General features: G+C 41.2%; 1 protein-coding gene across 7 annotated transcripts in view; it reads left to right on the top strand.

The window, feature by feature from the left end:
- The window catches only part of DAB2 (DAB adaptor protein 2), a 162,680-nt gene extending 147,081 nt beyond the window's left edge, over positions 1–15,599 (top strand). For 5 of the 7 annotated variants that reach the window (XM_010957234.3, XM_010957217.3, XM_010957249.3 and 2 more), the window contains 6 exons: positions 3,003–3,656; positions 4,634–4,793; positions 9,734–10,366; positions 11,106–11,215; positions 12,081–12,151; positions 13,728–15,599. In XM_010957234.3, the coding sequence (XP_010955536.1) occupies positions 3,003–3,656; positions 4,634–4,793; positions 9,734–10,366; positions 11,106–11,215; positions 12,081–12,146 (1,623 nt within the window). In that variant the 3' untranslated portion in view covers positions 12,147–12,151; positions 13,728–15,599. The remainder of the gene's footprint in view (positions 1–3,002; positions 3,657–4,633; positions 4,794–9,733; positions 10,367–11,105; positions 11,216–12,080; positions 12,152–13,727) is intronic. The other 2 variants (XM_045518288.2, XM_045518285.2) reach the window with 1 other exon arrangement.
- The last annotated feature ends 11,283 nt before the right edge of the window (positions 15,600–26,882 follow it).

The raw sequence follows: 26,882 nt of genomic DNA, 5'->3' as shown, positions 1-26,882 counted from the left end.
GAAATAAAATGCAAGCTTTAGTTAAACTAACAATAAGTTAAAATGATAAATACCATCAAAGTATCTGCTAAGGAAGAGAATGCTAATAATGCTAATTATGTGCTGGTTAGACTTCGCCAGTGTCTTCTTACATACTGGCTCCATATTCATAGGTCACAAAACAGATTTATCTCTACTTGATAAAACCAGCATGTTTAAAACTTTTGAAATCTCACAACAGTTGCTCTGGCAGAGATGAAGAGAAGCAGAAATCCAAATTACCTAGACTTCATTAGTGCTTCCCTGACCTGTCTGCCCCTTCCCCAACATTTATACAAAACAGTCTTACGCATTTCAAATACAGCTCATGTTGCAAACTAAGTGGCATCCCTGAGAGCATAATTTTCATCAAAAAACCACTGGAATATTCTTCCATACTGTATCTATCTCCAAAAAGGAAAAAAAAAGAAAGGAAAAGAAAAAGGAACAAAAAGACTTGGTCTCTAACTTTAAAAACTTGACCATTTGAAAGCATGCTTTTTATGAAAAGAATTTAAGGTGCAGGTCTCCCATCAAATCTGGGACAGGAATGGGATTGGGGCACAAAGCACAGTGTTATGTACACATAAGATGCCATGGTGGGCACAGGTGAAGCTGGAATAGAAGGATCAATGGGAAAAGGTTTTGTAAAGGATCTGAACTTGCACTGGGTCTTTGAAGTATGCAAGAAAAAGAGAGTAGCTAGGCTAAAAGTAAGTGAGGTCCCATTGTGGGTCATTTTGAAAGTCTGGCTAATGAAGATTATTTTAATATAGGGAGTAGCAAGAAGCCACCGAAGGCTTTGTGTAGGGAGGTCCAGGATTTGGCAGGCTGGAATGGTTAGGGAGGATGAGCTCCCTGGAGAAGAGCTACTCTATGGAACTCAGAATTTAAAACCTTGCCTGTGCAGACACTTCCGTGGTTGCCCTCTTGCCCCTCTTTCTGGAACCCCTTAAGAGCAGGGACTGTATTTCACGTTCATGTTGCTAGTTCTTGCCTCTCAGATGCTCACGTGGTGGCCAAGTGGATGCAGTGTTTACAGTCCAACAAAGAGTTAATGAAGCGCTCGCTGACTGAGGGGGTGGATGACGAGTCTTCCATCTTTCAGTTGTGGGCTATGAACTAGACTCTTAATCTTGGGTTCCAACAAACTCAGTCTGAGGAGAGCCTTATACATTTTACTTATAGGGTGACTATTCAGAAGTCTAACATTGTGGCTCCTGTTTGGTGTCCTAAGAAGTTCTTCTGAAGTATTTGAAGGAGAACTCACCAGCTGTGAACACTCAACTGTTCTAACCCAGAGGTGGCTCATAATAAATGAATAAATACTGCAATCACAAGCTTTTGTAATACATTTTGTCCTACCTTTTGATTTTTTTGATTGTTAAAGTTCCCTACATTAAGAAAATTTCCAATCAAATTCTTTGATTTTTTTTAAGTTTTTTTTTTTTTTTTTTTTTCACAAACTCTCTCTGATAAGTTCTTCTGGTTATAAAGAGAAAAGCTGGCTTTTTAAAACTGGGTCTTTATACCTAACAGTAAAGGAAGCCAAAAGATAGAATACCAATTAGGTCTGATTTAGGATCTGAACTTTTAAAAAATTTATTCTTAAAGCCAAGGGGGCCTGTTCAGTCTTCCTTTTTATTTACTAGGTTGAGAATTTCATATTCCCTTGATCACTGTCATGATCATTGCCCCAGTGACCAAAATATTTCATAATCTTCCCAGGGTAATGCTAGAAAACTAACTTTCATTTCAGCTGGGTGGTTTTTATTGTTTATATTCTTCTGTGGCTAGCATAGCCAAGGATTTAATTGATCAAATTCAATCAGAAGGAAGGTCTGTCAGTATGACAGCTACCTCGCAGGGTGAGTCCTAATTAGCTGCGTCATTGGCCTGAATGAAGACATGTCAGATTTATCAAGTTTGCTGCTTTTATGCTGAGAAGGATGTCTTATCTAACAATTGAGAATCCAAATAATTAACATGTCTAAAACATGATAGAGAAGGAATAGAATTTGTAGAGTTATGCATTTTGTATGTCTTTCAAATTATGTCTCAAATGGACATCTCCACCTTACACATAAATTAAAGATGAGATTATACATAAATTAAAGATGAATTAAAGACTTGTTGAATTTATCCACTAAGTAGATGAGATTACTGTCACAACACAGGCGACTCCAAACCATGTTCTGAAAAAAAGTACAAATATGAGAGGTTAATGTGATCTGTTAGATTATATCAGTATTTTGAGAAAGGCATAGACAGAAGGGTATGTCCAGAGAAGAGATTGGGTCGATGAGGATGAGAGGTTCAACTTGGCAACACCTTCCAAAGGATCGTTAAGTATTTAAAGAGGTGTATCCGACAGGCTCTGGTATGAGGGAAAAATCTTTTTTGCCCTCCCTTGAAGAAAGACCAATTATAGGGAAATACATTTGTCCTTAAACTTTATTACATCCAGAACTATGAAATATGAATATATTAGCGAGTGAATTTGCTCATTCAGAGAGGTGATGTTATGTGACTCTAGGGGTACAACAGAAGGGACTGTACATCAGTAGGAAATGGGCCTCTGAGGTCATTTTTTATTTTCAAGCTCAGTTAGTTAGTCACTTAGAGTGACTCACAATCAATCCCCTTTAAGACTCAGGGCATGAACTGAAACAATGACGATTATGAACTCAGCCAGTCTGAAAGTGTGAGATGAGACATGAATAAAGCAAACAACAGTAAGATTTCACTTAATGACGGGCCAATAAAGCTGAGGCTTAACTCAAAGGGCCTAGTGGGGCAGGGAGGACCTATTCTACAACTAGTAAGTGCACTCAAGGATGTGGTTGGAGAAGGTAATGGTCACCCAGTAAGACCAAAATCTAATGGAACTGTTGATAATCCTGGTCATCTTATGTAGCTTTCTTATTTGAAGTCACAATATGGACTAACACTCTCTTTTTTTTTTTTCTTTCCAAATGTGATAGGAAAGCAAAGATATCCTGTTAGTGGATCTAAACTCTGAAATCGACACCAATCAGAATTCTTTAAGAGAAAATCTGTTCTTAACAAATGGGATCACCTCCTGCTCTCTTCCTCGACCAAAGCCTCAGGCATCTTTCTTGCCTGAAAATGCCTTTTCTGCCAATCTCAACTTCTTTCCCACCCCTAATCCTGATCCTTTCCGTGACGATCCTTTTGCACAACCAGACCAATCGACACCTTCTTCGTCTGATTCTCTCAAATCTCCAGATCAGAAGAAAGAGAATTTGAGTAGCTCGTCTACCTCTCTGAGTAACGGGCCTCTGAATGGGGATGTTGATTACTTTGGTCAGCAATTTGACCAGATCTCTAACCGGACTGGCAAACAGGAAGCTCAGGCAGGCCCGTGGCCCTTATCAAGTATGCAGACACAGCCAGCAGTGAGAACTCACAATGGGGTATCTGAAAGAGAACAGAACGGCTTCCATATCAAATCCTCCCCGAACCCTTTTGTGGGAAGCCCTCCCAAAGGACTGCCCGTGCCGAATGGCGTAAAGCAGGACTTGGAAAGCTCTGTCCAGTCCTCACCACATGACTCCATAGCCATTATCCCACCTCCACAAAGCACCAAACCAGGAAGAGGCAGAAGGACTGCTAAGGTGAATTGTCTGCTCCACATATCCATTGGCAGAATGCATGTTCGGTACCAAAGGGTGGTGTGATGCAAGCTCTCTTTCCTGCTGCTCTTGTAGTTTCCTGTGTGGCTGTGACATAGAAGGTGGGATAAGGCGCATCGCTCTCCAGGAGTACTTTCTTCTAATCATCATCCTTGTTAAGCTTCTCACTCAGCAGTGTTTGTCACACCCTGCTTTCCGTTTGCATGTCTTGTCACTTACTGTTAACTAAACACAAGTTTTTCCATTTTTAATGCTGCTCTGCGTCTGTACCTCTGGTAAGTCTGATTGTCATGTTCTGGGAGGGGCGGGCAAGGGTCCTTGTGATTCACTTCGTACCTTCCCCATACTAACACACATCCCCACACACCCCTTGTTTTGCATTAATGTCCCAGGTGGTGGTGTAAAATCCTCGAGTTTGTCTCCTCTATTAAATGCTAACCAAATGATCCCTTGTCTTGACAGAAACGTTTATGTTTACTATTACCACTTCATTCAAAAGCAGTTTAAAATGTGGTTTATATAAGTTTCATTTTAAAAAAATCTCACTGGAATAGGCAGACTGGCCTAATGATTTGTCTACTGTATCATCTTTATGCAGAATGATTTAAGTCCAGGAGAATGATCAAAATATTTAGGCTCCTTACTTACAGTTGTCCTTTCCCAGCTTCAAGCTTTTAGCTGTTGAGACCAGACAGAAACAAATGTGTAAATGAGCAAAACAGATTTCACTTTGAGAATCCACCATTGCATCAGTCACCAAGACCCAATATTCTGTCTATTGCCAGGAATATGTGTCTTTTTTTTTTTTTTTGGTCTTTTTGGGTTTTTGTAGTTATTTATCAGTAACAAGGAGAAGTTTTTCTTTTTGTGTTTTCAAGTTGGAGGTGCACAGTAGGATAGAGAACAGAGCTGAATTTCACTGTTACTAACTCCTCTGTGTCCCCTCTCTGCCCTGTCAGTCTCCAGCAAAAGACTTACTTGCATCCGACATCTTTGCTCCTCCTGTCTCAGAACCTCCAGGCCAGATGTCTACAGGACAACCTGCAACCCTACAGACCAACCCTCTGGATCTCTTCAAAGCAAGTGCTTCTGCCCCAGCGGGGCCCCTTGCAGGTCTAGGTAGGTGCCTAGAGATGGAGTTGGGTTTGGCGGCGTTGCTTTCACTCATAAGATGACAAGTCATAGGAGGAAGCACTTCACATTCATAGAGGTTCCTGGGGCATAAGATTTGAGCAGCCTCAGGAGCCTTCTCCCACTTTTACTTCCCTGTGGTACTCTCTACTCGTAACTGAAGTTTGGCTCCTTAAGTTGGCATGTGAGAAGAAATCTGCGTTTAATATTGCACTTACCCGAACCAGCTGGTAAGGGTTTCACGGAAGACAACTGTAAGGGATTCAGAAGCTCAGACCAGCTTCGCTGGAGAAACAAGGTTAAGACAAGAGAGACTTGTCCATTGTCTCTGTTTGAAAAAAGTAGCACTATGCATGTCCTCCATGCAGTTTGCCATTACTAAATTGAAGCCCTATCCCCTGTTAAACTGCTAGACACCCCAAAAGGGCTATAAGTTAAGTCTGAAGCAAGTGTAAGTCATTGAATGAAAGTCCCAGGCTCTGAGCCCAGTTCTGTTCCTGGGCATACGGTGGGTGTGGGACGGGCATATATCCTGATTGGCCTCTGAATACTGAAGCCTTAGCTGCTCCTTGCTGACATTTTGGCTAGTTGAATGTCTTAGTAGAGTGAGAAGATAAGTTGTAGACATCTGAAGCAGAAAAGAACCCAGAAATAAGGGAAAAGATGAAATTTTACCAGAGACATGAGATGTGCAGGTGCTGTCATTCATCAATGTGTCCTGAGCTTATGTAAGCCACCGAGCCACCCTGTGGCAGGAAGAGCTGAGAGCTGGCCCCACTACTGTCTGTCCACAGCCTCCCGCATTTTTCTGCTTTTGTGGGACAGTCTTCAGAAACCCCGATAATAGTCTTTGCTTTCCTGCTGGGGACTCTCTTTGTTCTTCTACTTCTTGGCACCTCTACAGGCTCCAAATAGACTCTGTCTTGGGTGGGGGTTGAGGGGGGCTCTGGATGGAGAGAGATGGATTCTCTTCCCGATTTTATAAAATTTGTCCAGGGATATTGGTTTTCTCTGCCTCCTGCTGAGTCGATCATCAGGACTCTTTTTTTGTTTGCTTGTTTTTTTGTTCTTCTGCTGGTTTTTTTTTTATATATAAAGGAAAATATTTTGGTTTTATCACATTAAATCTGTCCAGTCCTATCTGGAGTATGGTGGCAAACTGCTTAGTGGCTAAAATCCCTGCAGGTATGAGAAGGCAACTTGTTTCAGGTCTCTGCTTGTGTTCATACTCTCAAAAAACTCTCTCTAAGCACCTGATGTCTCTTTCCCCTACCACTTTTGCCTGTATCCCCAGCTGGAGCTGGTTGGTGATTTTCCTGCAGAAGGAGAGAGAGCTAGCAAGCAACGCCTCTGACCAGATCACATCACAGAGCTTTGTAGCCTAATATCAATGCCCTGAAGAATTTTTACAGCCAACATTTAACAAGTCAGCCTGAAAATACAGCTGGACCCTATAACTGTTAATTTATTCAGACGAAGTGAAGCTTTTTGGCTAGATGCCCCTGTTGAGGCCTTGGGGTATACAAGTGCAGAATACTGATGATTCTTCCAAGTTTGGACATGGGACTCAAACTGAGCCCTACAGTATAGCCCTGTCCACCAGCAGGGATCCTCAGCCGAACCCTGGAAGGTTGTAGGTCTGGCTTCTGCTGGACCCAGCTGGGACACTGTCTCCCCTGGAGAACTGGGGGTGGGGAAGGGGTCCTGTAGAAAGCTGAGCTTTGACTCCCTGCCCTGTGTTTTAATCTAGCATCAGAAGGTGATAAGGATGAACTTCTTACACCCACACTTTCTTTTTCTTTTTTTTTTTTTTAACATTTTTTATTGATTTATAGTCATTTTACAATGTTGTGTCAAATTCCAGTGTAGAGCACAATTTTTCAATTATACATGAACATATACATATTCATTGTCACATTCCTTTCTCTGTGAGCTACCGCAAGATCTTGTATATATTTCCCTGTGCTGTACAGTTTAATCTTGTTTATCTGTTCTACAATTTTGAAATCCCAGCACACTTTCTTTTTCTTTACCTTCTGCCTCTACTTTCTCCAGCAGAGCCTTAAGCATCCTGGAAACACAATGCATGATGGGAATGCAGCCTGGCCTAAGTAGACACTGGGAAAGCCTTTCATTCTTGGCAAATATATTTGTCTCTTTTGCCAGTATTCCCACTAATACCACCTCTGCTGTTATGACGAAAGCCACACATTTTCCTAAGGAAAGTCAAGTCATCTGCCATTAAAGATGATAAAATTCTACCCAGTTTGCACATCCAAGTGGTGTAAATTATGAGTGACTGGCTTCAGTTAATAAAATTTAAATGACTTGTTTTAAAATGCTAGCAATAATTTTGTTCAAACTCAACCCACCTCTAGCAGCCTGTCTCATAGAATCTAAGAGAACGTTTCCCTTGATCAGTTGTGAAAGGAACACAGGCAGATCTTGTTTTATTGCATGTCACTTCACTGTGCTTCACAGGTATTGAATTGTTTTGTTTTTTAACAAATTAAAGGTTTGGGGCAGCCCTGTATCAAGCAAGCCCACCAGTGCCATTTTTCCAATAGCATTTTCTCACTTCATGTCCCTGTGTCGCATTTTGGTGTTTCTTGCAATATTCCAAACTTTTTAATTATTATTATATTTATTATGGTGATCTGTGATTGGTGATCTTTAGTGTTACTATTGCAAAAAAGATTATGACTCACTGCAGGCTCTGATGATGGTTAGCATTTTTTAACAATAAAGTATTTTTTAATTAAGTTATATGTTCATTTTTTTTAGACCTAATGCTATTATATACTTAATGGGCTACTATATATTATGTTATACTATATAGTATAAACATAACATTTATATGCACTGGGAAACCAAAAAATTTATGTTACTCACTTTTTTGCCATATTTCCTTTATCACAATGGTCTGGAACCAAACTCCCTGAGGTCTGCCTATATGCATATTCTTTAGTGTAAGTGAAGCCCAATTTCTGTATATGTAAAATAGATATTCGAGTCAATATTCCAATAAAAAAGTATAGTTCTGTTCCTTGATGCCCAGGAGACAGAACAGGAGGACAGGGTGCTGGATCAGAGGTGGTATGCCTGAGTTTTAGTCTCTACCATCACAGACTGCAATCTTCCCAATTTTAATAATTACTATTTTTGTACCCAGCTTCCTCCCCTCAAAAACAAGCAGGTGAATTTAGTAAGCTGACCCTTTCGGAAGCCCACCACTCTCTGTGAGCACGCCTTATGTGTTCGTGACAAGATGACTAGTGTTCCTGATGACAGCGGAGTCAAGTAACACCAGGCTCCAATCCTGAGAAAATTTCAGATAGACTGCCTTGCTCCATCAGCCCCTGAATCCCATTTGGAAAATCTTTCTCACTCTGGAAACAAAAACATTCCTAACCCAAGTTTGAAGACCTTTTGCTGCTTTGGTTAGAAAGCTTTCGTAACTAAAGAATGCTCTGCTCTAAAAGCTCAAAGCAAGTAGGTTTTGAGAGCAAAACTTCGTTCATGAGTAGGTCTGAGATTGAATTCAGGTTTTCTGTTAGTGGTGACAGTTTAACTGAGCCATTAATACCCTGGGGAGGATGCAGAAGAGAAAATGTCCTATGTATTAGAACAATATGTAGGGGATGAGCGTCTCAAGAAGAGGGGGAAATAGCACAGGGAACTATATTCAGTATCTTGTAGTAACTTATAATGAAAAAGAATATGAAAATGAGTATATGTGTATATATATGCACGACTGGGACATTATGCTGTGCACCAGAAACTAACTGACACTTGTAACTGACTATACTTCAATAAAAACAAAACCTACCACCAAAAAACAAAAATGAAAATGAATATATGTATGTATATGTATGACTGAACTATGATGCTGTACACCAGAAATTGACACAACATTGTAAACTGACTATACTTCAATTAAAAAAAGAAGAGTGGGGAAACACGGAGAGACCTGGATATTAGTGACATAACTAATTATGAATCGCCTTGGCCAGGATGCAGGTGCGAGGGCCATTCCCCCACAAAGATCACACGCCTGGACATGGACAGTTAGGTACATTGCAAGGGGGTTTTTGGTTTGGTTTGGTTTGGGTTTTGCTTAACATTCTCTTCTCTCCCTCCCTCCCTCCCTCCCTCTCTTCTATACTCTGTTCTAACTTCTGGCAAAGTTTAGTGAGTGGCACATGGCAGGAAGCACTTACTTGAAACAACTCTCCCAGGATAACCAGCCTTTCCTCCATGTCTGTATAAAAACGTCTAAAACTGTCTTGGCATCGACCAAATTGTATCATCCTTTTATATAGCTGTGTAAACCTTGGCCGCATTTAAAAACAAAGAAACTTTGAAACTGTTTCTCCGGGATGTAAGTACGCTGAAGCCTAAAGCAGATGCCTGATAACTGGTTTCCATAAGATCCGGACAGGAGCCAGTTGCCAAATGGAGAGGTTAAACCAGTGACTCAAGAGCACCCAGTGGATGATCTTAATTAACTATGTTGTAATCAGCATGGTTTATATACGTAAATGTATTTACTCAACATCTCGGTTCATGATCTTGACATGCTCTTGACAGGCTGTTTCAAATATATCAGTGTACATATGATAGGGGCTCATTTTTTTTTATGACTAGGTACTTACAGACTGTATGACTCATCTAATGAGGAAAGTTAAAAAGATATGGTAAAAAAAAAAAAAGGACTTCAAAATGCAACCAGCATTAGCTATACTGTATTAGCTAATTAATCTTTAGTGATTTACTCTAATAAAATCTGTGTCGGCCTCGAGGCTTAATGAAGGTTTGGCATGTAAATGCTCTCTATAAATGCTCTCCAGAGGACTGTGCTTTCTGAAACTCGAGTCCCCTTTGAGCTGGTCTTCTGAGAAGTCTTCTCTGCCGCTTCCTCCCTTCAGGTGGTGTGTCAGTTACACCCGCTCAGGCAGGACCATGGAACTCAGCCTCTCTAGTCTTCAGTCAGTCCACATCAGTGGTCCCAGGCGCTCTGATTGCTGGTCAGCCTTCAGGATTCAGCCAGCCGCTCATCTTTACCAATAGCCCAGCTGTTCCAGGTTGGAACCAACCTTCATCCTTTGCAGCCTCAACTTCCCCTCCAGCCCCTGTTGTTTGGGGCCCATCAGCATCCGTGGCACCCAATACTTGGTCGTCAGCCAGTCCTCTGGGGAATCCTTTTCAGAGCAATGTTTTTCCAGCTCCTGCTGCGTCAGCCCAGTCCCCTTCTGGGCTCTCCTCTCTCCTGGTCCCTCCTCCTCAACCCCCTCCCAGAACTGGCCCTCCCAAGGACATCTCCAGCGATGCCTTCATTGCCTTGGACCCACTAGGGGACAAAGAAGTCAAGGAAGTGAAAGAAATGTTTAAGGACTTCCAACTGCGGCAGCCACCTGTTGTCCCGGCAAGGAAGGGAGAGCAGAATTCCTCTGGAGCATCAAGTGCCTTCTCCAGTTACTTCAACAACAAAGTTGGCATCCCTCAGGAGAATGCAGACCATGACGACTTTGACGCCAATCAACTGTTGAGGAAGATCAATGGTGAGCCACCTACTTCTCTGTCAGCCGTCCCGACAGGTATTTCACTGTCATGTGGGCCCACAGAGTCCCTCAGAGGAACCCTTTTGTAACCCACCAATAGCCTTACTCTGGTGTTTTTTGCTTATCAGGGGTTGTGGAGGCTACTTAACCATTTACCTATGGAGTTAACTGTTTACCTTAGCTCTTCCCAAGGAAGGGCTGGCCCAATGCTGCCCTCTTGTGACAAGTCTTAAAAAGGCTGCCAAGAGCCATTGAAATTCAATGGGTTGTGGCACCTAGAGGGCTGTTTGTGTGATGATAAGGGCTCATTTTTTCATGAGTAGGTATATGTGGACGGCACTACCTGTCTAACCAGGAAAGTTAAAGTTTGCTTCAAACTGCAGCCAGAATTTGCATGCTAGATACACTGTGTTAGCTCGTTAGTCTGCAGAGTGGTTTAAACTCTTGGGAGCCTCTATTTTGGTGTTGGCCTCAAGGCTTAATGAAGGTTTGCCATGTAGGTGCATTTAAGTGAGGGAATTCTGAATCTCTTCACTTGAAGTGAATATACTTGGCTTCCCCTTCCGAGAAGGGGTAGATCTGCCTGTAATAATCATTGGGAGTCTTCGTATTTGGTGTTGATTTTTGTTGCATTGATGTCAATTTCAAAAGTATGGAATTTAATTTCTAAGATAAGCCTGGAGGATTTGTGCATGTGTTTGAGGAGAGCTTGTCTGCTAACTCTTTTCTCGCCTTCTAGAACTGCCAAAGCCAGCTCCCAGACAAGGTGCCCTGCCAGTTACCAAATCTGCTGACAATGCATTTGAGAACCCTTTCTCTAAAGATTCTTTCCGTTCATCACAGGCCTCTGTAAGTATCAATTACTAGAAACTGTTGCTTCAAAGTATGTGCCACACAGTGTTACTACCTCCTAAGTTAACCTTGCTTGTATTTTGGACGGGAAAGGACAATTATTTTTGTTTTTCTTTTTTTAATTCTATTATCTTTTCTTTTTTTAGTTTTATTCTTAATTTTTATTAAAGTGTAGTCGATTTACAATGTTAGTTTCATTGTACAGCAAAGCGATTCAGTTTTACATAGACATACATATATATATTTTCAGATTCTTTTCCATTACAGCTCATTACAAGAAATCGAATATAATTCCCTGGGCTATGCAGTAGGTCCTTGTTGTTTATCTACTTTATATATAGTGATGTGTATCTGTTAATCACAAACTCCTAATCTAACCCCCCCCCCCCCAGTTAAGGACATTTGAATAAGATTTACCATTGAGAACCATCACAGTATAAACATCAACTCAAACTGGGGATATATTTTTTCGCAGGAATTACTCTCTTGAACTTGAGAAACAAATACTGTATAGAAAAAGTCCTTTATATCTCACTTAACTTAGCTCGTGAAAGCACTTTGCAAGAAATTGAGCCAAAATACTATCTTTAAAAATCTTTCAAAAATTTAAGTTCCTAATTTCCCACTCATTATGATTTAGCTCATAAAAATAATATTCGGCATTTTGGAAAGACCAAGATAATTCTGAATTGTGGTTTTGATGTAATCATAAGCAGGCACACACAAACCATCATAGACCTATACAATATCTGATTTGTCTGTGACCTAAGGGATTTTTAAAGGAATTTGAGAAGTCTTAATTATAGATGTTTTCTTATTGTTGTAATTACAGTTATTGACTAGATGGTTTTTATCTCCATAGGTGGCTTCCCCTCAACCTGCATCTTCTGATGTATATCGGGATCCATTCGGAAATCCTTTCGCCTAGCTTCTGTAAGTAGAAGATCCCACTAAGCTTTGGTTTGGTGAGAAAGGGTGGCACAGAGGGTGAGGGTGAAATTTTAATTTTAGAATTGGGAAAAAGTCAAGTCTCTGTAATGGAGAAGTAAAAGATATAGAAATCTATACCTTAATTCAATAATGACTAGACTGGGCATTTATGAATAGAATTCTAATACATGTAAAAAATAGACGTATACTTTAAGGAATATAGATTTCCATCCTGTGTTTTTGATATTTCACTTCTGTATGGAAGTAAGACTCAATATAACACATAACGGTTTTCTAGATTTTTGACCTTCATACTGAAGTGATTGCAAAGCCTCCTAGTAATTACGTGGTTTTCTGTAGAAGCTTGAAAATCTGAAGACCTTCTGAAGCCACCAAACGGGTCACCAGATACTGATTACAACACTTCTGCCTCCCAAATCAATGTGTATTTCTTTGTGAGGGGCCTCAAAGTTAGTCTGAAATAGCCTGTTGGTATTAAACGCCAAAATGGTGGTAGCTACTGCTCTTTCCTGAAAAAGCAGGATAAGTTTAGGTGTGTCTGCTGTGGGTTTCATGCTAGGTGAGTTACTGTGTGTAAAACCACCTTAGACTGAAACCCTGGAGTGCACGTGTGCACGTGTGGTGGAGGATGGGGGCCGGGTCTTTCTTTCTCAACAGTGAATGGAAGCAACTTTATCTGATCTTGAAAGATTGACGTTACTGGAGGAGAGGAGGTTCATCTGCATTTTAGGGGAGGTAGGGCATAGCTGATGGGAGAACAACAGGAAAAATGACAAGAACCCAAATCCATTTTTTTTTTTCAGTCTTGCCTCATCTGAGTGAGACTACCAAACTATGTCTAGACCTATCTAGAATTTAAATTTTTAAATAGATAAATATCTTACATCGGACACCAACAATAAGATTTGAGTTTACTTGCAATTTGGATTAGCCCCCCCCCCCTTTATTTCTACAATTACTGTATTTCTTAAAGTGCTTGTCCATAAGAATCAGCTTCCGAGAACTAAGATTATTGAAAAGACAAATTCCTGGGCCCTGGTGCTAAGGAATCCCCTGAAGAAAGGCTGCATTTTAACAAGCATCCAGATGATTTTTATTGTTAACAAAGCAGTGAAGCTACTGAAGGGCTGGAAGTCTTAATAGGGACTCATTCTTACCTCCTCTCCAGGGGAGGCACACATGGACCAACAGAAAGGAGTAAACTACATTGAACGTCTGGGAGAATTGTTTGTGCTAAATTGAATTGACTGAGAGTTCTCTTTGGAGCCCCTTTACTCTTTAGGTCATGAAGAAAGGATAATTTTGGTCAACTTGTTACATTTATAGATTGGGGAGTTGGGAGGAGAACTCTCACGGGAGGAGATAGCTCACATGACTGAGCGTTACTGTGTTAATCACTTTGTTACAGGTTCTACGTGGGTTACCTTATTCAGTCCTCTCACATCAGCCCTAGGAGATACTGTTACTGACATTTTAAATAATGACTTGATATTTAATGCATTGATGTTCGATCCCCAAATTCTAACCATGGGTTTTCCCCTTTCCCATACTTCTCTAGGAACTTGGCAAGCTGACTATCCAGAGGAACAAAAAGGTTGGCCTTAGTAGTGAAGGACAAAGCTAATAGGCAGAAAAGTCCTGACCTCTGCCCTTGTTCTAGCTTTGACACATTATTATCTGTTGCCTTATGTCTCGCTGCCTCTTCAGCTTGTAGAAAGCCTTTCACTCTCTGTTGAGCTAAACTGAATCGATGGCTTTAAGTAAATTAAGAACCTAAACTCTTTAGCGTAAATGTAAATGAAGTAGTTTCCCTACTTGAACCCTTGCCTACTCTGCCCCTGGAACCTTCGAGAACACTTTACCATGTATCCCCTGGTTGGCCGGTGCAACCATCACAACCCCTCAGATCATACTGTTTTGAATAAATTTTAAAATCCTTACTGTTCAAAGTGTTTGGAGGTTCTGTTTTAGAGCTTAAACCTAAAGATTGTAATCTAACAAGGCATTTTCTTAAATCCTGCTTCAGACTGTCACTTACAGAGAATTTTTAAAGTAAAATGGAAGCAAGTCCAGCGTCTCCTTTGACATTTTGGAGCCTGACACACCTAAGAACCTTTTTTTAAGGTATAAGTTCTCTTTCTGAAGATTATTTTGCTCTCCAGAATGAGTGTCCTTTCTCCCAATCTCTTGCTGGCTATTGCAAATGAGGGAAAAATCATTTTTCATCTGTCCTCTTCTTTTCCCTTTGATTCTCTTTTCAGTCATTTTGGCTCCTGGATTCATACAGCATTACCTCTCCATCACAAAAACAGAGTTTTGAGGGGGGGGGGAATCTAATGATTCACAGATCTGAAGCCTGTCTGCCTTCCCAGTAATGTCTAATCCCAGAAACTAGAACTGCAAACAGGCACAGCCTTTATCCTTTCTATGGGATGGGAGGCCGTCCTCTTGAGCTGAAGTTCCAGAAGAGCAGTTAACGTTGAATGAAAACTCAACTCAACTCAGCAGTGAAGGACTGTATTCCGAAGAGCAACATCTCACAAAGTTAAATGTGGTTGTGCCAAACATATTAGGTGCTTATTCGGGGTCATGCCAGAACTTTATCGTTAACTGGAAAACTTTCTTGAAGCCACAGTCTCATAGTTAGTAGGAATATAAATGGGAGGGGGGGGGAAAAAAGCAGTAGAACAAGTACTTGGTGTTATCATTAAAAATCTAGTGTCTGCAATATTTTTCTCCTCATAACCTTGGAAAATTTCCCAGTTCACTTTCAGTCCTATTGCTCGCACAGTTCTGAAGAGTTTGTTCTTGCTGTAATGAGTTTTGTTTTATATTGGGTTGTTTTTTTTTTTTGTTGTTGTTGTTGTTGTTGTTTGGTAAATGGAGGTACTGGGGACTGAATCCAGGACCTCAAGCATGCTAAATGCATGCTCTACCACTGAGCTGCACCTCCCCTCCCCATGTTGGGTTTTTAAATGCTGTCTCTTGACCCCTGGTGCTCAGGTTCTTGTGGGTGTTAATCAACCACATACGATGTTATCTTTCGGTAGAAGAAGAGGATGTCTGCTCAGGACCTAAACAAGATGGTGGCCTCATGAACCTCCATTGATTAGCCCCAAGTAGTCCCAGCTGAAGTCCTGTGGTTTTATGTTTAATGGTAATAGCTGATCATGTACAAAATCATTTTCCATCTGACTTCCTACTCAGCCGTTATAAACACAGACTTGAAATAATATTTTATATGTCTAAATACCCAAGTGTGCTAAACTGGAGGCAATTATTTCTACATAGCTGAATTTTTGAAAGAAGAAAAATTTTGGAAGTGATGACCAGCCACACGATTGTTTTGTACATGCTTATTTTCCTGTGCACTTTTCTGTATGCAAAAAAGCTATAAATTTACTCATTTCAATAAACTGGAATGGCAGAATCTCACGTGTCACCATCAGTTTATTTGACCACTGCTTTGAATTGGTGGATTAGGGCCAAGGTACAAAGTGTACCAGTGTAAGGGGAGCAAATGTTAGATATAATACATTCTGGATTGTCACAAAAATTAGAAAGTGAAAATCCATAAAATGGGACCACGAGTAAATCACCATCTGATGTCTTTCAAGCCTTTATTATTTTCCTTTCTCAGACCTTACATACTCCCTTTCTGAGAGTTTAATGGGACCCCAGTGAAAAACACTTTACCAGAACAACCTCAGTTATGTCTAGTACAAAAATCATTCATTAGTGAACTGTTGGCTCATGCCTTTTACTTCCTCTTGTTCTTAATTCAGCCATGTTTGATTTCATCAAAACACACCTGTGTGGACTGGTCGAGGCTGGTGTAGGCTACTCAAGAGAGCTTCAGAGTGAGGTGGTCAAGCTGGTGATCAAATGTCTTCAGCACAGGACACTCCTAAACACTCTCCCCTATTAAAAAAAGTTCAAGGCTCTCATTCATTTCAAGAAGACTTAGAGCTATAGGAAAGCTGACCCCGAGGCAGACCTTGCTTGAGTATAGAAGCCTTGGTGTTAAAGTTGATTTCTGTAGGAATCAGATGAACTTGACAGGGTAGGTGTCAGTGATTGGCATTTACTGTTATGTTTGATATTACTGCCATACCTCTCCCCTGAACTGAAATATTTGATCTCTTTTTGACAAGAATGAGTAGAGTATAGAGAAACAGACTCCACACGTGACCAGCTTCCAGTAAGCCACAGATGAGCTGGGAAAGGCTGCTGATAAGAACATGTTGCACAAATTATCTGGCTTATCTGGATGCTCTGCAGTGTGTCTAACCCCCTGAGCCTCTGTGATATTCCGTGTGGCTTAAGCAAGAACTTGCCGAGGTTAACCCTTGCTCGTGCGTACAAGGGGATGGCATTGACTTCAGTGCAGTAGGAACTACTGTTGACCAAGCAGAGGAAGGTGCTCACTGAAGTGTCCCTGCAAACTGAAAACAGACCTCCTCTCCATAGTCTCTTAGTAGCAGTGGTGTTCACACCTCTAAGCCAGAAGTTCAGCTTTTATGGTAACCCTGTTATCCCCAGAAGAGGGTTTCATTTAGGCGTCACATAAAGCTAAACTAAAAGATGAATTTAGCAGCCAGTGTGCCCCCAAACTTCTCACATACAGGCAAGACAAAGGGAGAAGGTATTCATGTTCTCGAGATAATCTTGCATTTGCCAAGTGCTTTACCACTTACACAACATAACTTCATTCTGTGGATACTGTAATCCTGCCAGGTGGGATTTCTTACTGTTCCAGCTCATCTGAGACCAACATCCATGCTTTCAAATGGCTACAGTCTGCTCCAACTCCTTAAGTGAGTGGTTTCCGTGGTATTTTATTATAAAACTGTGCATCGCGGTAGGGAGATCTTTTCATTCAGTGATTTCAAACTCCTCCATCAAAATGTTAACTGTGGTGTCTAGAGAGCCAAACAGAAGGTGATTCTGTGTCCTTCCTGTGCTGAAAGCGGGCAGGGGAAAGAACAGAGGATGCAGCTAACTCAGGAGTTTGGCTGACCCTGCAGCAAGCTGGTGAGTGAGCACTCTGACCCTTATTCCTGGAATAGGTTCAATATAAGGTCTCCTGGTGAAAGATAGGAGTGCCCCAACAGTCCCTGGTAAATATTTAAGCTATTATAACCGTTGGAGGAGATTGCTAAATAATAAAAGTCCTAAATTCTTGCTGGGAAATGTTATGTTTTAACTAACTTCCTTCTATTGAAAACAACCAAGACTCACATTCTAAGCTGATATGCCGAACACGGACACACACAGGCGGTGTGGTGGTGGCAGCCCTGATACTGTGTCCTAATTACAGCCACGCTGATGGACAAGGCTCAGCCGTGTGTCATCTCACTTAATGAGGGACCAAGCCCCTCTTTTTCCCTGGCTTCTCTGAAAGCATGTGCTTAATTACTAGACCTCTACTATATGCTGAAATCATACGAGTGCCAGTCTCCAGGGTTATGACAATGTGGGCTATTCAGTGGCAAAGAAACTGGGCTTCTGCAGGGACCAAAGATAAAGCAGTTATAAAAGGAGGGGAAAAAAAACCACCTGTGAAAGTCCTCATGACTATATTTTCCTTATGATGTTAGCTGTGGAGTTCTCTCTCAATTTATTTTTCATTTTCTTGACTTCTCACTATTATTTTACCTTAATTGTAAGAAAGGGAAATGATTGCTGTTGCAAAAGTTACAGGTGACCAGACTGGGCTGACACCGGGTTTCGGATGTCTCTGGGGGTATGTATGAGACCACCTCCACCAGGTACCAACTTACACTGATTAATCATCACATATCTTTTTGTTTGGGGGCAGCTAAGAAGAGCGTTGGAATACAGGGGAACACAGGAGCTAGCAGAGAGAGACAAGGAAGAGAACAGAAGGGTTGATGAGACATGTACCTCCCTGCCTCCCTCACTGGCCCACGAGACTGGTTAAGTGCCTTGATGGTGGAAACGACAGGGCTAAAAGCAGGAAGAATTGTCTTCTTTTGATGAAAGACCTTGGGCACAGGCAGTTCATAGCACACATGTCCATTAGGAATGAATGGACAACAGCAAAGGAAAGGCTAACAGTGGCTAAAATTAGCAGGAGGGTATTTTTCTCACATGAAATTCTAGATTGATGGCTGCTGCTGTTGGCTCAGCAGTTCAACAAGACCCTCAAGGACACAAACTCTTAGGTTTTCACTCCAACTTCTGCAGCCTTTGGCTTTCTGTTCTTATGTTTATTTCCTATAGGTCACAAGATGGCTGCATAGCTCCAAATGCAATGTTACTGTTCAAAGAGTGCAGAAAGGGAAAGGCAGTGCAATCAACGTCTGTTCCTTGTACCAGGCACTTCAGTTTTCCCTAAGACTTTCCAGTAGATTTCAGCTATGTCTTAATGGACAGAATGTGGTCACTTGGGCCACTGCTAGGTGCAAGGGAGGCTGGAAAATCAAGCTTTTAGCATTCCCAACTTCTACAGTAAAGGTAGTAAAGGAAGAGGCAGGGCTGGCTACCCCATTTGTGGGGCCCAGGGGGAAATAAAAACAGAGGAATCCATTATTCACAAAGCAGGAAAAAAGCAGGAAAAAGTGTCATTAAAGGCAATAAAATATAAAGGTATTTCCTTTCTTCTGGAATCTCTCTCTTAACATAATGTATTTTATTTGCCATTTAATGTTGTTCTAAGTAAAGAAAAATTAAAATTTTAAAGCATTAGCGTGAGCTTTACTTTTAATCTTTAATTCATACGTGGAATCACTGAAATCACAGTTTATATTTCATAACTCATACGCATGTGTATTTGCATGTATTTCACTCTTACCAGAACAGTTAGAAACACGGCACAAAACTAACTCAACTGGTTTTAATTCACTTCTTGACGCATATATATTTTACCAGGACTGCTCACTAATGAGAAAAGAAGGACAGGGAAGAAAGAAACTATGAGTAGTTCTATCTTTTTCTTTCCTTCTATGTCATTATTTTCAACATTACATGGATGGTAATGCAGGGCAGGGACACTAGTAAGAAAGATGTGATCATGTTTCTTGGTTTATTTGAGGGGGGATTTTTGTGTGTTGGAAGCAAGTTCTGGTTCAGAGAGTGTGACCTCTCAGGGCTGTCAGTGTCCCCCATCCCCTGTCCCACCTCACCACCCCCAACTAACTCAGTCTTAGACATAACACACTTACCTTATACTCACTTTTGCTTTGAGTCACTGAATTACCACACTTTATAAATTTACCTGAATTCCATGTTCACGGAGCAACAGAAACACTATATGCGAATGGGGTGGCATGGAAGGGGGGACACATAATACGTATTTTTTCTACTCCTGCACATGCTCCACTTCACCATCAAACTTTGCTTTCAAAATAAAAGTCCAAGCATAAAATTCAGAATTTCAAAATGGCAACAGTAGAGCATTAAACCAAACACGGGGCCCTTCTGAACACTGAGCCCTGAGCTACTTCAGTCCTGGCAGAAAAGCTTTGGAAATGGGTGAGGAATTAGCTAATGTGTCTTCCACATGCCTGGGGCATAGTTTAACCCCAAATGGGCCGACCTCCAAATGCAGATCACAGCAGTCTTTGACTCATCACACCCTCGGGGCAGAAGAGAAGCACCCACGGAGAGCACAGTCAGCAGAGCTCAGGATAAGGCCTCAGGGCTAGAAGGTAGAAGCTAGCGAATGCAGAGGACTGGTTCCTGTGTCTTAGAACCACGAGGGTTACCAGAAATGATAAAAGGTGGGAGGGGAGGGGCGCTGAAGGCCAAGCACTGCGCAGGAGGCTTTAATGTTAACACAACCTTGAACCCGGAGGCATGTGCTATTTCAGTTGAAAGGATGCTGAGTGGAGGACTGTAAAACTCCTGAGGAATTACTTGCTAAAGGGCTTTGCAAGTCTTCATTTTACTTCATTGCAAGCACAACACTGCCAGCTTTGAACAGGAAGAGTAGTGGATTCAGGGATGGTCCATAGGAGTCTGAATAATCACAGCAAAGACCTACCCAGCATTTACCGTGGCAGACACTCTTCTGAGAGTGTAAAAATCAACACTTTAAGTTCCATATTAAGGGAGCAGGGTATAGCTCAGTGGTAGAGTGCATGCTTAGCACGCACGAGGTCCTGGGTTCAATCCCCAGTACCTCCATTAAAAATAAATAAATAAATAAACCTAATTACCTCCCCTCCTCCAAAATAAAAATAAATTCCACATTCACTCTATGAAGTGGGCTACTACGACACTGACAGTTTTTAGGGGAGGACACAGAGGCACAATGCCCTTGAGAAACTATCCAAAGTCACAGAGCTGGTAAGCGACAGGAGTGGAATCCCAACCCAGGCTCCAGCGTCCTTGCACTGAACCTCAAGTTGACCACTTTCTCCCTCCACTGCCCCCCACAACTGGTACCATTGCCTCTACACTGGCATATCTGATGTTCACCGAGACTGTATTCTCTTCACAGCACTTCTCTCCTCATGCATTCTATAACCGATGTACTTACCACAAAACTGAACGGAAAAACATCTTTCACCCCTTTTTCATTAGGCAAGCTGATCTTCCTTTGGCCTTTCCAGAACTTATTTTCAGGATGAATTAAGTATCACTTCAAAGCTTGAATTTTTCTAGTTGTTACAAATGCAACACACCAATTTAACCTCATGCTCCGTTTTTCTAATTCAAGTATTTCCTATCAGCATGTTTAAGTGCTTTTAATGTAAGCCTCAGGCTGCTCACAGCAAAAGATGAGTTGTGAGTGGTAGTCTCCCAATTGCTTCTACATTGGGTTTTTTTTTAATCAAATTCAAAGAATGACATTTCTTTATTATTATTATTATTATTATTATTATAAGTATAGTCAGTTTATAATGTTGTGTTAATTTCTGGTGTACAACATAGTGATTCACTTATACATATATATATATATATTCCTTTTCAGATTCTTTTCCATTATAGGCTATTACAAGATATTGAATGTAGTTCCCTGTGCTATATGGTAGCACCTTGTTGTTTATTTTCTGTATGGTAGTGTGTTTCTGCTAATTCCGAAATCCCAGTTTATCCTTCCACCCGCCATCTTCTATGTTGCTAATAGCAAACTCTCCTGCATCTGGTGTATGATCCACAGTCAGTGAGGAAAGTGCTTCACACAAGCACATTCTAAAACCGTAATACTGTTTAACAGTTTTGTCAAAATCTAACATCCAAGTGAACTGGATCAAAACCGATGACACACAGTGTAATTTACACAGTGCTTTCTCGTTCTCTCCTCAGTTCTTCAGGGTTTAAAAAAGCCCATCAGACTCTACATCTTTTACATTGACAATCACAAACCCTAGAACACAGAGACTGGAAACTAGCCAGGTAAAGCAGAGAGACTCCTTGCAGCCCATCAGCAATACACATAAAACCCCAAGACAAAGAAAAGCTCAAATCAGTAGAGGAAAAAAAAAAAAATAGAGATGATGCTGGACCAGAAACAGGATTAAGTTTCTAACTTAAATCCTCTATAGTTATCAACTGGCCTTATCCCCAGAGAAGGAGGATTAGTAGAACGTGTCTGGAGAAGACAAATGTACCTCTGAAATAGGGTCAACATTTTGCTTACACTATACTCAGGTGAAGAAAGAAAATGTATCCACATTCTTTTTTCTTTTTTTTCTCTTTCTTTTTTTTTCAGTGAATCTTATCTTCCTTACAAGTCTCCACCCTGCTGGACCCGGATGCCAACATCCAGTCGGGTCCTGGAACCTCAATCTAGACATTAGGACTCCCTCTTTAGGTAACACTATCTCTTTCAGATATGAGCACAGTGTTTCAGACTTCTTCCCCCTCTTCCTGGTCTTCTCCACAATGATGCTAATTTTATGTGAGATGTAGAGGGGGTGTGGAGAAGGGGCTTAGATTCTCTGACAGGTCCTTACACAGTCTTCTGGTTCTTCCAGTATTTACAGCATCTATCTCTTCCACCTGGACCCTACCTTTTGGTATCTGTAGCTAAAACTTTAGGCTGAAGAATGGAGGATCTGTTCCTCTCCATGAGGTTGGGGGACTACCAGGCCTGGTGGTTCTCCCTGCTGCCTAGGCCCCCACCTTGGCCCTCACTAAAACTAGACTCCTGAGGTCAGACTGTAAGTGCCTTTCCATCCCTGCCCTCTACTCTAGACCCACTTTGTCCTTGACGTAGCAAGCCTGCCAGCTACCCTCGTCAGAACAGAGGGAGACAGATATCCTCTGTGACACACGACAGCCAAAGAAACCATGGAAGTCAGAATCAACACTTCCTTCTCTGCCCAAACACACAGCACAAACACTTTTATTCTGACTTGGCTTCCCCTAAACTGGGGAAGTCTGGAAGTTGTTCCCCGCAGAGTCCCAGAAGGCGAAGACAGAAACATCTGTCTTTGACCTCAATCTACTTAACACGCTGGCCTCATTCTGGAATTTGGCCTGAAAAAGTTACTCAGAACACACATCTCTGAGCCTGCCTCTCCCCTCCTCAGTCCTCTCCCTCTTCCAACTTCTCTGAGCCCGAGAAGAGGTTTTTTCACAGTCTCTGTAACCTGTGCAGTCCCCGCTGCTTTGAGATTCCCAGGTGACCAATCGCTTCTTTATTTCACCATCTTCCCTGGGCATTAAGCCTCAGGCTTCAGCCTTGAAACTGCAAAGTGTCAAGAAAATACTTTTAGTGGGGAGAGTATAGCTCAGTGGTAGAGCGTGTGATTAGCATGCACAATGTCCTGGGTTCAATCCCCAGTACCTCCACTAAAAAATAACAAAAATAATAATCAATCAATAAATAAACCTAATTGCCCTCCACCCAAAAAGAAAACAAAAACAATTTTAAAAGAGAAAATTAAAGAGAATTTAAGATTTGCAAAGCACCTCAACCCCTGTTATATTTAGTTGTGTTTACATAGTGTTAACTAATAAGTCTATATGTAGTTTGGTCCCAAAATACCAGTGTTTTTGTCAAAGTCCCAATTTCCAGAAGCCAAATATATTTGAACCAAATGAAACCAACTGATCTTTCAGTAACTATAAAATAACTATGGAATAACTATGAAGGAATCATGATAAACCTATTTAACACTATCAAAATATTAATGCAATAAAAAAAACAGAAATAACTCTGAGATATAGAAACATAGCAACCAGAAAGACAGGGTGGGTGGTGACTAATTAAAGTAAATAAGGAATATAAAAAGAGCTTCCTTGACAGGGACAGGGCAAGAATTATGCTATCGATTTTAGACATGGCAAGTTCAACTTATCATGGACAATTAAAGTCCACCTGGAGATTTCTTAGAAGTATCTGAAGATTATTAAGCTGGAAAGTAACACGATAAACTTTGCATTTTTTTTTTGAAAATTATCATTTCAAAACAAGAACCCAGAAGATTCTGGTAAAGGAACTTCAAAGGACTGCCCTTTGAGATTTCTGGTTCTGAATGACAGGCTTAATCTTAAGAGTAGGTAAGAAAAGCAAGTGTAGACTAAGAAGGGAAGAGGGCAGAGAACAGACCCCCAGGGAAGAGTAGCGTTGGCTTGATGGACAAGGGAGAGGAGCTAACAAGTGAGAAGCAAGAGAACAGGAAACACTGTATCACAAATTCTAAATCATAGGAGCAGCCCATAGGGTCAAATGCTTCTATGAGACAAAAAGAGGACCAAGAAAAGTATCTGAAATTTAACAATAAAGAGTCCTTGAGTGGAGTACAAAAGACACAGGCAGGCTGCAGTAAGTTGAACATAACCACGCAGTAAAGGAAGACAGTTCACGCAGACTGCAAAAGTTTGGTTGCCAAGGGTGGTAGCAATGAGAGAAAATCCAGGAATTCAGTATAGTATTCAATTGAAGTATAGTCAGTTTATAACTGGTCCTTCAGTCATACATGTACATACATGTATTCCTTTTCATATTCTTTTTCATTATAGGTTATTACAAGATATTGAATATAGTTCCCTGTAGAACTATATCATAGAAACCTGTTGTTTATCTATTTTATATATAGGCGTTAGTGTCTGCAAATCTTGAACTCCCAATTTATCCCTTTCTGCCCCCTTTCTCCCCTGATAACCATGTTTGTTTTCTATGTCTGTGAGTTTGTTTCTGTTTTGTAAATAAGTTCATCTGTGTCATTTTTTTAGATTCCATACCTGGGCGATATCATAGGGTATTTTTACTTGAGCATATTCACAAGGCTGATGAGAAGGAACTGATCAAAATGAAGAAATGGAGGCTGTCGGAGGGAGAACAGCTAAGACAACAGAATCCTGGAAATTCCAGGTCTAACTACAGAGCCCATATTTCTGTAAATAAAATCAGGCTCCCTCTTCCTCTGAGATTTGATGGAGATTCAGGGAAGTTGCCATGAGAGGCACCCACTGGAAACCAGAGGTTTTTCTGAGTTTCTTGGGAAAGTAGGAGGTGAAAGAGCTACTAAGACAAATGGGGAAAGAAACTGTCCAAAGTCCAGTGAAAAAACAGGCAAACAGAGGTGAGTGTCTAAGCAGATGCAGGCAAAGCAGCAGAAAACTGAATTGGCAGCACTGGTCCCAGGAGGAGAGCTTGTAGATGAGGATTAGAAGTCAAAGGGCGGGAGAGGTGGGAGGGGGTGAGCTTGCAAGAGGAGCTCATTAGTGGGCAGGGAATCCAGACAGAGGAGGAAAGGAAGAGAGGCCAGCAGGAAGGCGTTAATCTGGAGGAAAATGGAGAAATCAAGGAGCTGGATGTCTCAATAAACCAAAGAAAAGGGATAGTGAGAGTACTATGGGAGTGAGGTAGCTGGAGGAACTGGAACTTGTGGGCAGAGAATAGGGTAACGACATTCTAGAAGGTAAAGCCATTCTGGGGGTTGGTATGAAGCCAAGTAGGGCAGTGGACTGAATGGAGTTCAGACAAATATCGATGGAGCTGATGGAATCAACACAGTGAATCGGGGTGGTGTCTGTAAGAATACTGAAATAACGAACATGAAGGCTGCAGTTTGAGTGGAGAGGGAAATTACAATGCAATGTCAGAGCCTTCGCTGAAGGTAGGCAGTCAAGAAAGTAAGAGGAAGGTAAGAGGTGGCAGAGCTAGAAGTTTGTGAACTTCAGAAGAGAAAGGGACGGTGTTGACTCTTCCCTTGAAATGCAGTCAAGTGGACCCTAAGTAGTTCCATGTGATTGTAAACCGATCTGAGCCACAGGAATCCTCCTCACTGTAAAAGGATAACCAGACTTACATCACCCCCACCAAACTTCACAAACAGCCCCGGAAATGCTCAACAGAGAAATTCTTTCTCCTCTCTTATAAAAGAGCTCGTCTGAAAGTACTGTAATGAAAAGGGCACAGAACCGGTGGTGAAGAAAGCTGGAATCTAATGCTGCCCCTGCCCTGACTGTGGGGCCTTGGGTGTGTCACTTACCTTCCTGGACATCATTTTCATTCACCTATTAATGCATGTAATTTACAGTATCTGTGGAGACTTAATATGTACGAGGCACAAGCCTAGACATTAAGGACACAGCAGCAAGGAAGACGTACCTACAAGGAAGACGCACCAAGAAGCCTACAGTTGATGGTCATCTCCAAGTTCTCCCTGTTCAATAATTCTGATTATCTGCAGCAAGTGCACGTGTGGTAAGCAAAAGCACTACAAGTTCATGACATCGAAAGAACCCCAGATCCTTGGGGATTCGGTTAGAAGCAGATGTGGAATGAGACAGTGGTTCCCAACTTGATGTCCTTGTACACTAAAAGGGAGTCCATGAAATTCCTAATAATAAACTTTCAAAAAACAGTTTCTCTCACTTTGAAAGAACCAAATGGAAATTGTGCTCAACACATTTATATCACCTCAATAAAAATTCAGTGTTTCCGCCCGATGATCACCCATTCTAATGTACACAAGTGCATGTCCTTGTGTTAAAAATGGGGAAAGGCATTATTTTTGTGCAATAAATATAATTCAGTCCCTCAAAGTTTCCAACAAATTTAAAACCAATGAGATTTTTGTTTTTTAATTTTAAAAGGCTCCTGAGTGGTGAAAACTTTGAGAACACCCAGCAGAGTGGAAAACTCTGGAATTACGTTTGAGGACATGGTTTGTTCAACTCCCACCTCTGCCACTTCTTTATGCGTAGCCTGGGCTCTGTTTCTCTGAGCTTCATCTGTAAGACTAGACTGAAAGCTTACTTTTATGGGGTTGAGAGGATTTAGTGAGGAATTTTGTAGTTTGATGATGTTTCACATGACATAATTAGAATAATAATAGGACCGAGGGTGCAGTGGGAAGGGCCTGAGATGGTGGAGCTGGATACACCAAGTTCAAGTTCCAGCTACTCACCACTGGGGGTGGGTGATGCTGGACAAATGATGCCATTTCACTGCACCTCAGTGTCTTCCACTGTAAAATGGGTTATCTTCAGGATTACATGAGATTACACATATATAACCTGGCACAACATGGAAGTTCCATAAACATATTCATTCTGTTCTTTGGCAGCCATTAAGTGTTACACAAATTTAAAATTGTATTTATTTTCACTTCTCCAATGCATCCTGATGCTTTGTTTCTCTCAAATACACAATGAAACATAAACTTCATTTCAAAATATGTCTGATAATAACATGTCTGATAATAGATGTTAAGGGCAAAGAAGAGTTAAAAGCACTACAAAAATGTAAGACATACTATATTTTCATAATTATTATTATAGTATA

This window comes from Camelus bactrianus, chromosome 3 (assembly GCF_048773025.1).
Source record: "Camelus bactrianus isolate YW-2024 breed Bactrian camel chromosome 3, ASM4877302v1, whole genome shotgun sequence".
NCBI lineage: Eukaryota > Metazoa > Chordata > Mammalia > Artiodactyla > Camelidae > Camelus > Camelus bactrianus.
Note: the sequence above shows the minus strand (reverse complement) of the source record. Positions and strands in the feature narration are given on the sequence as shown.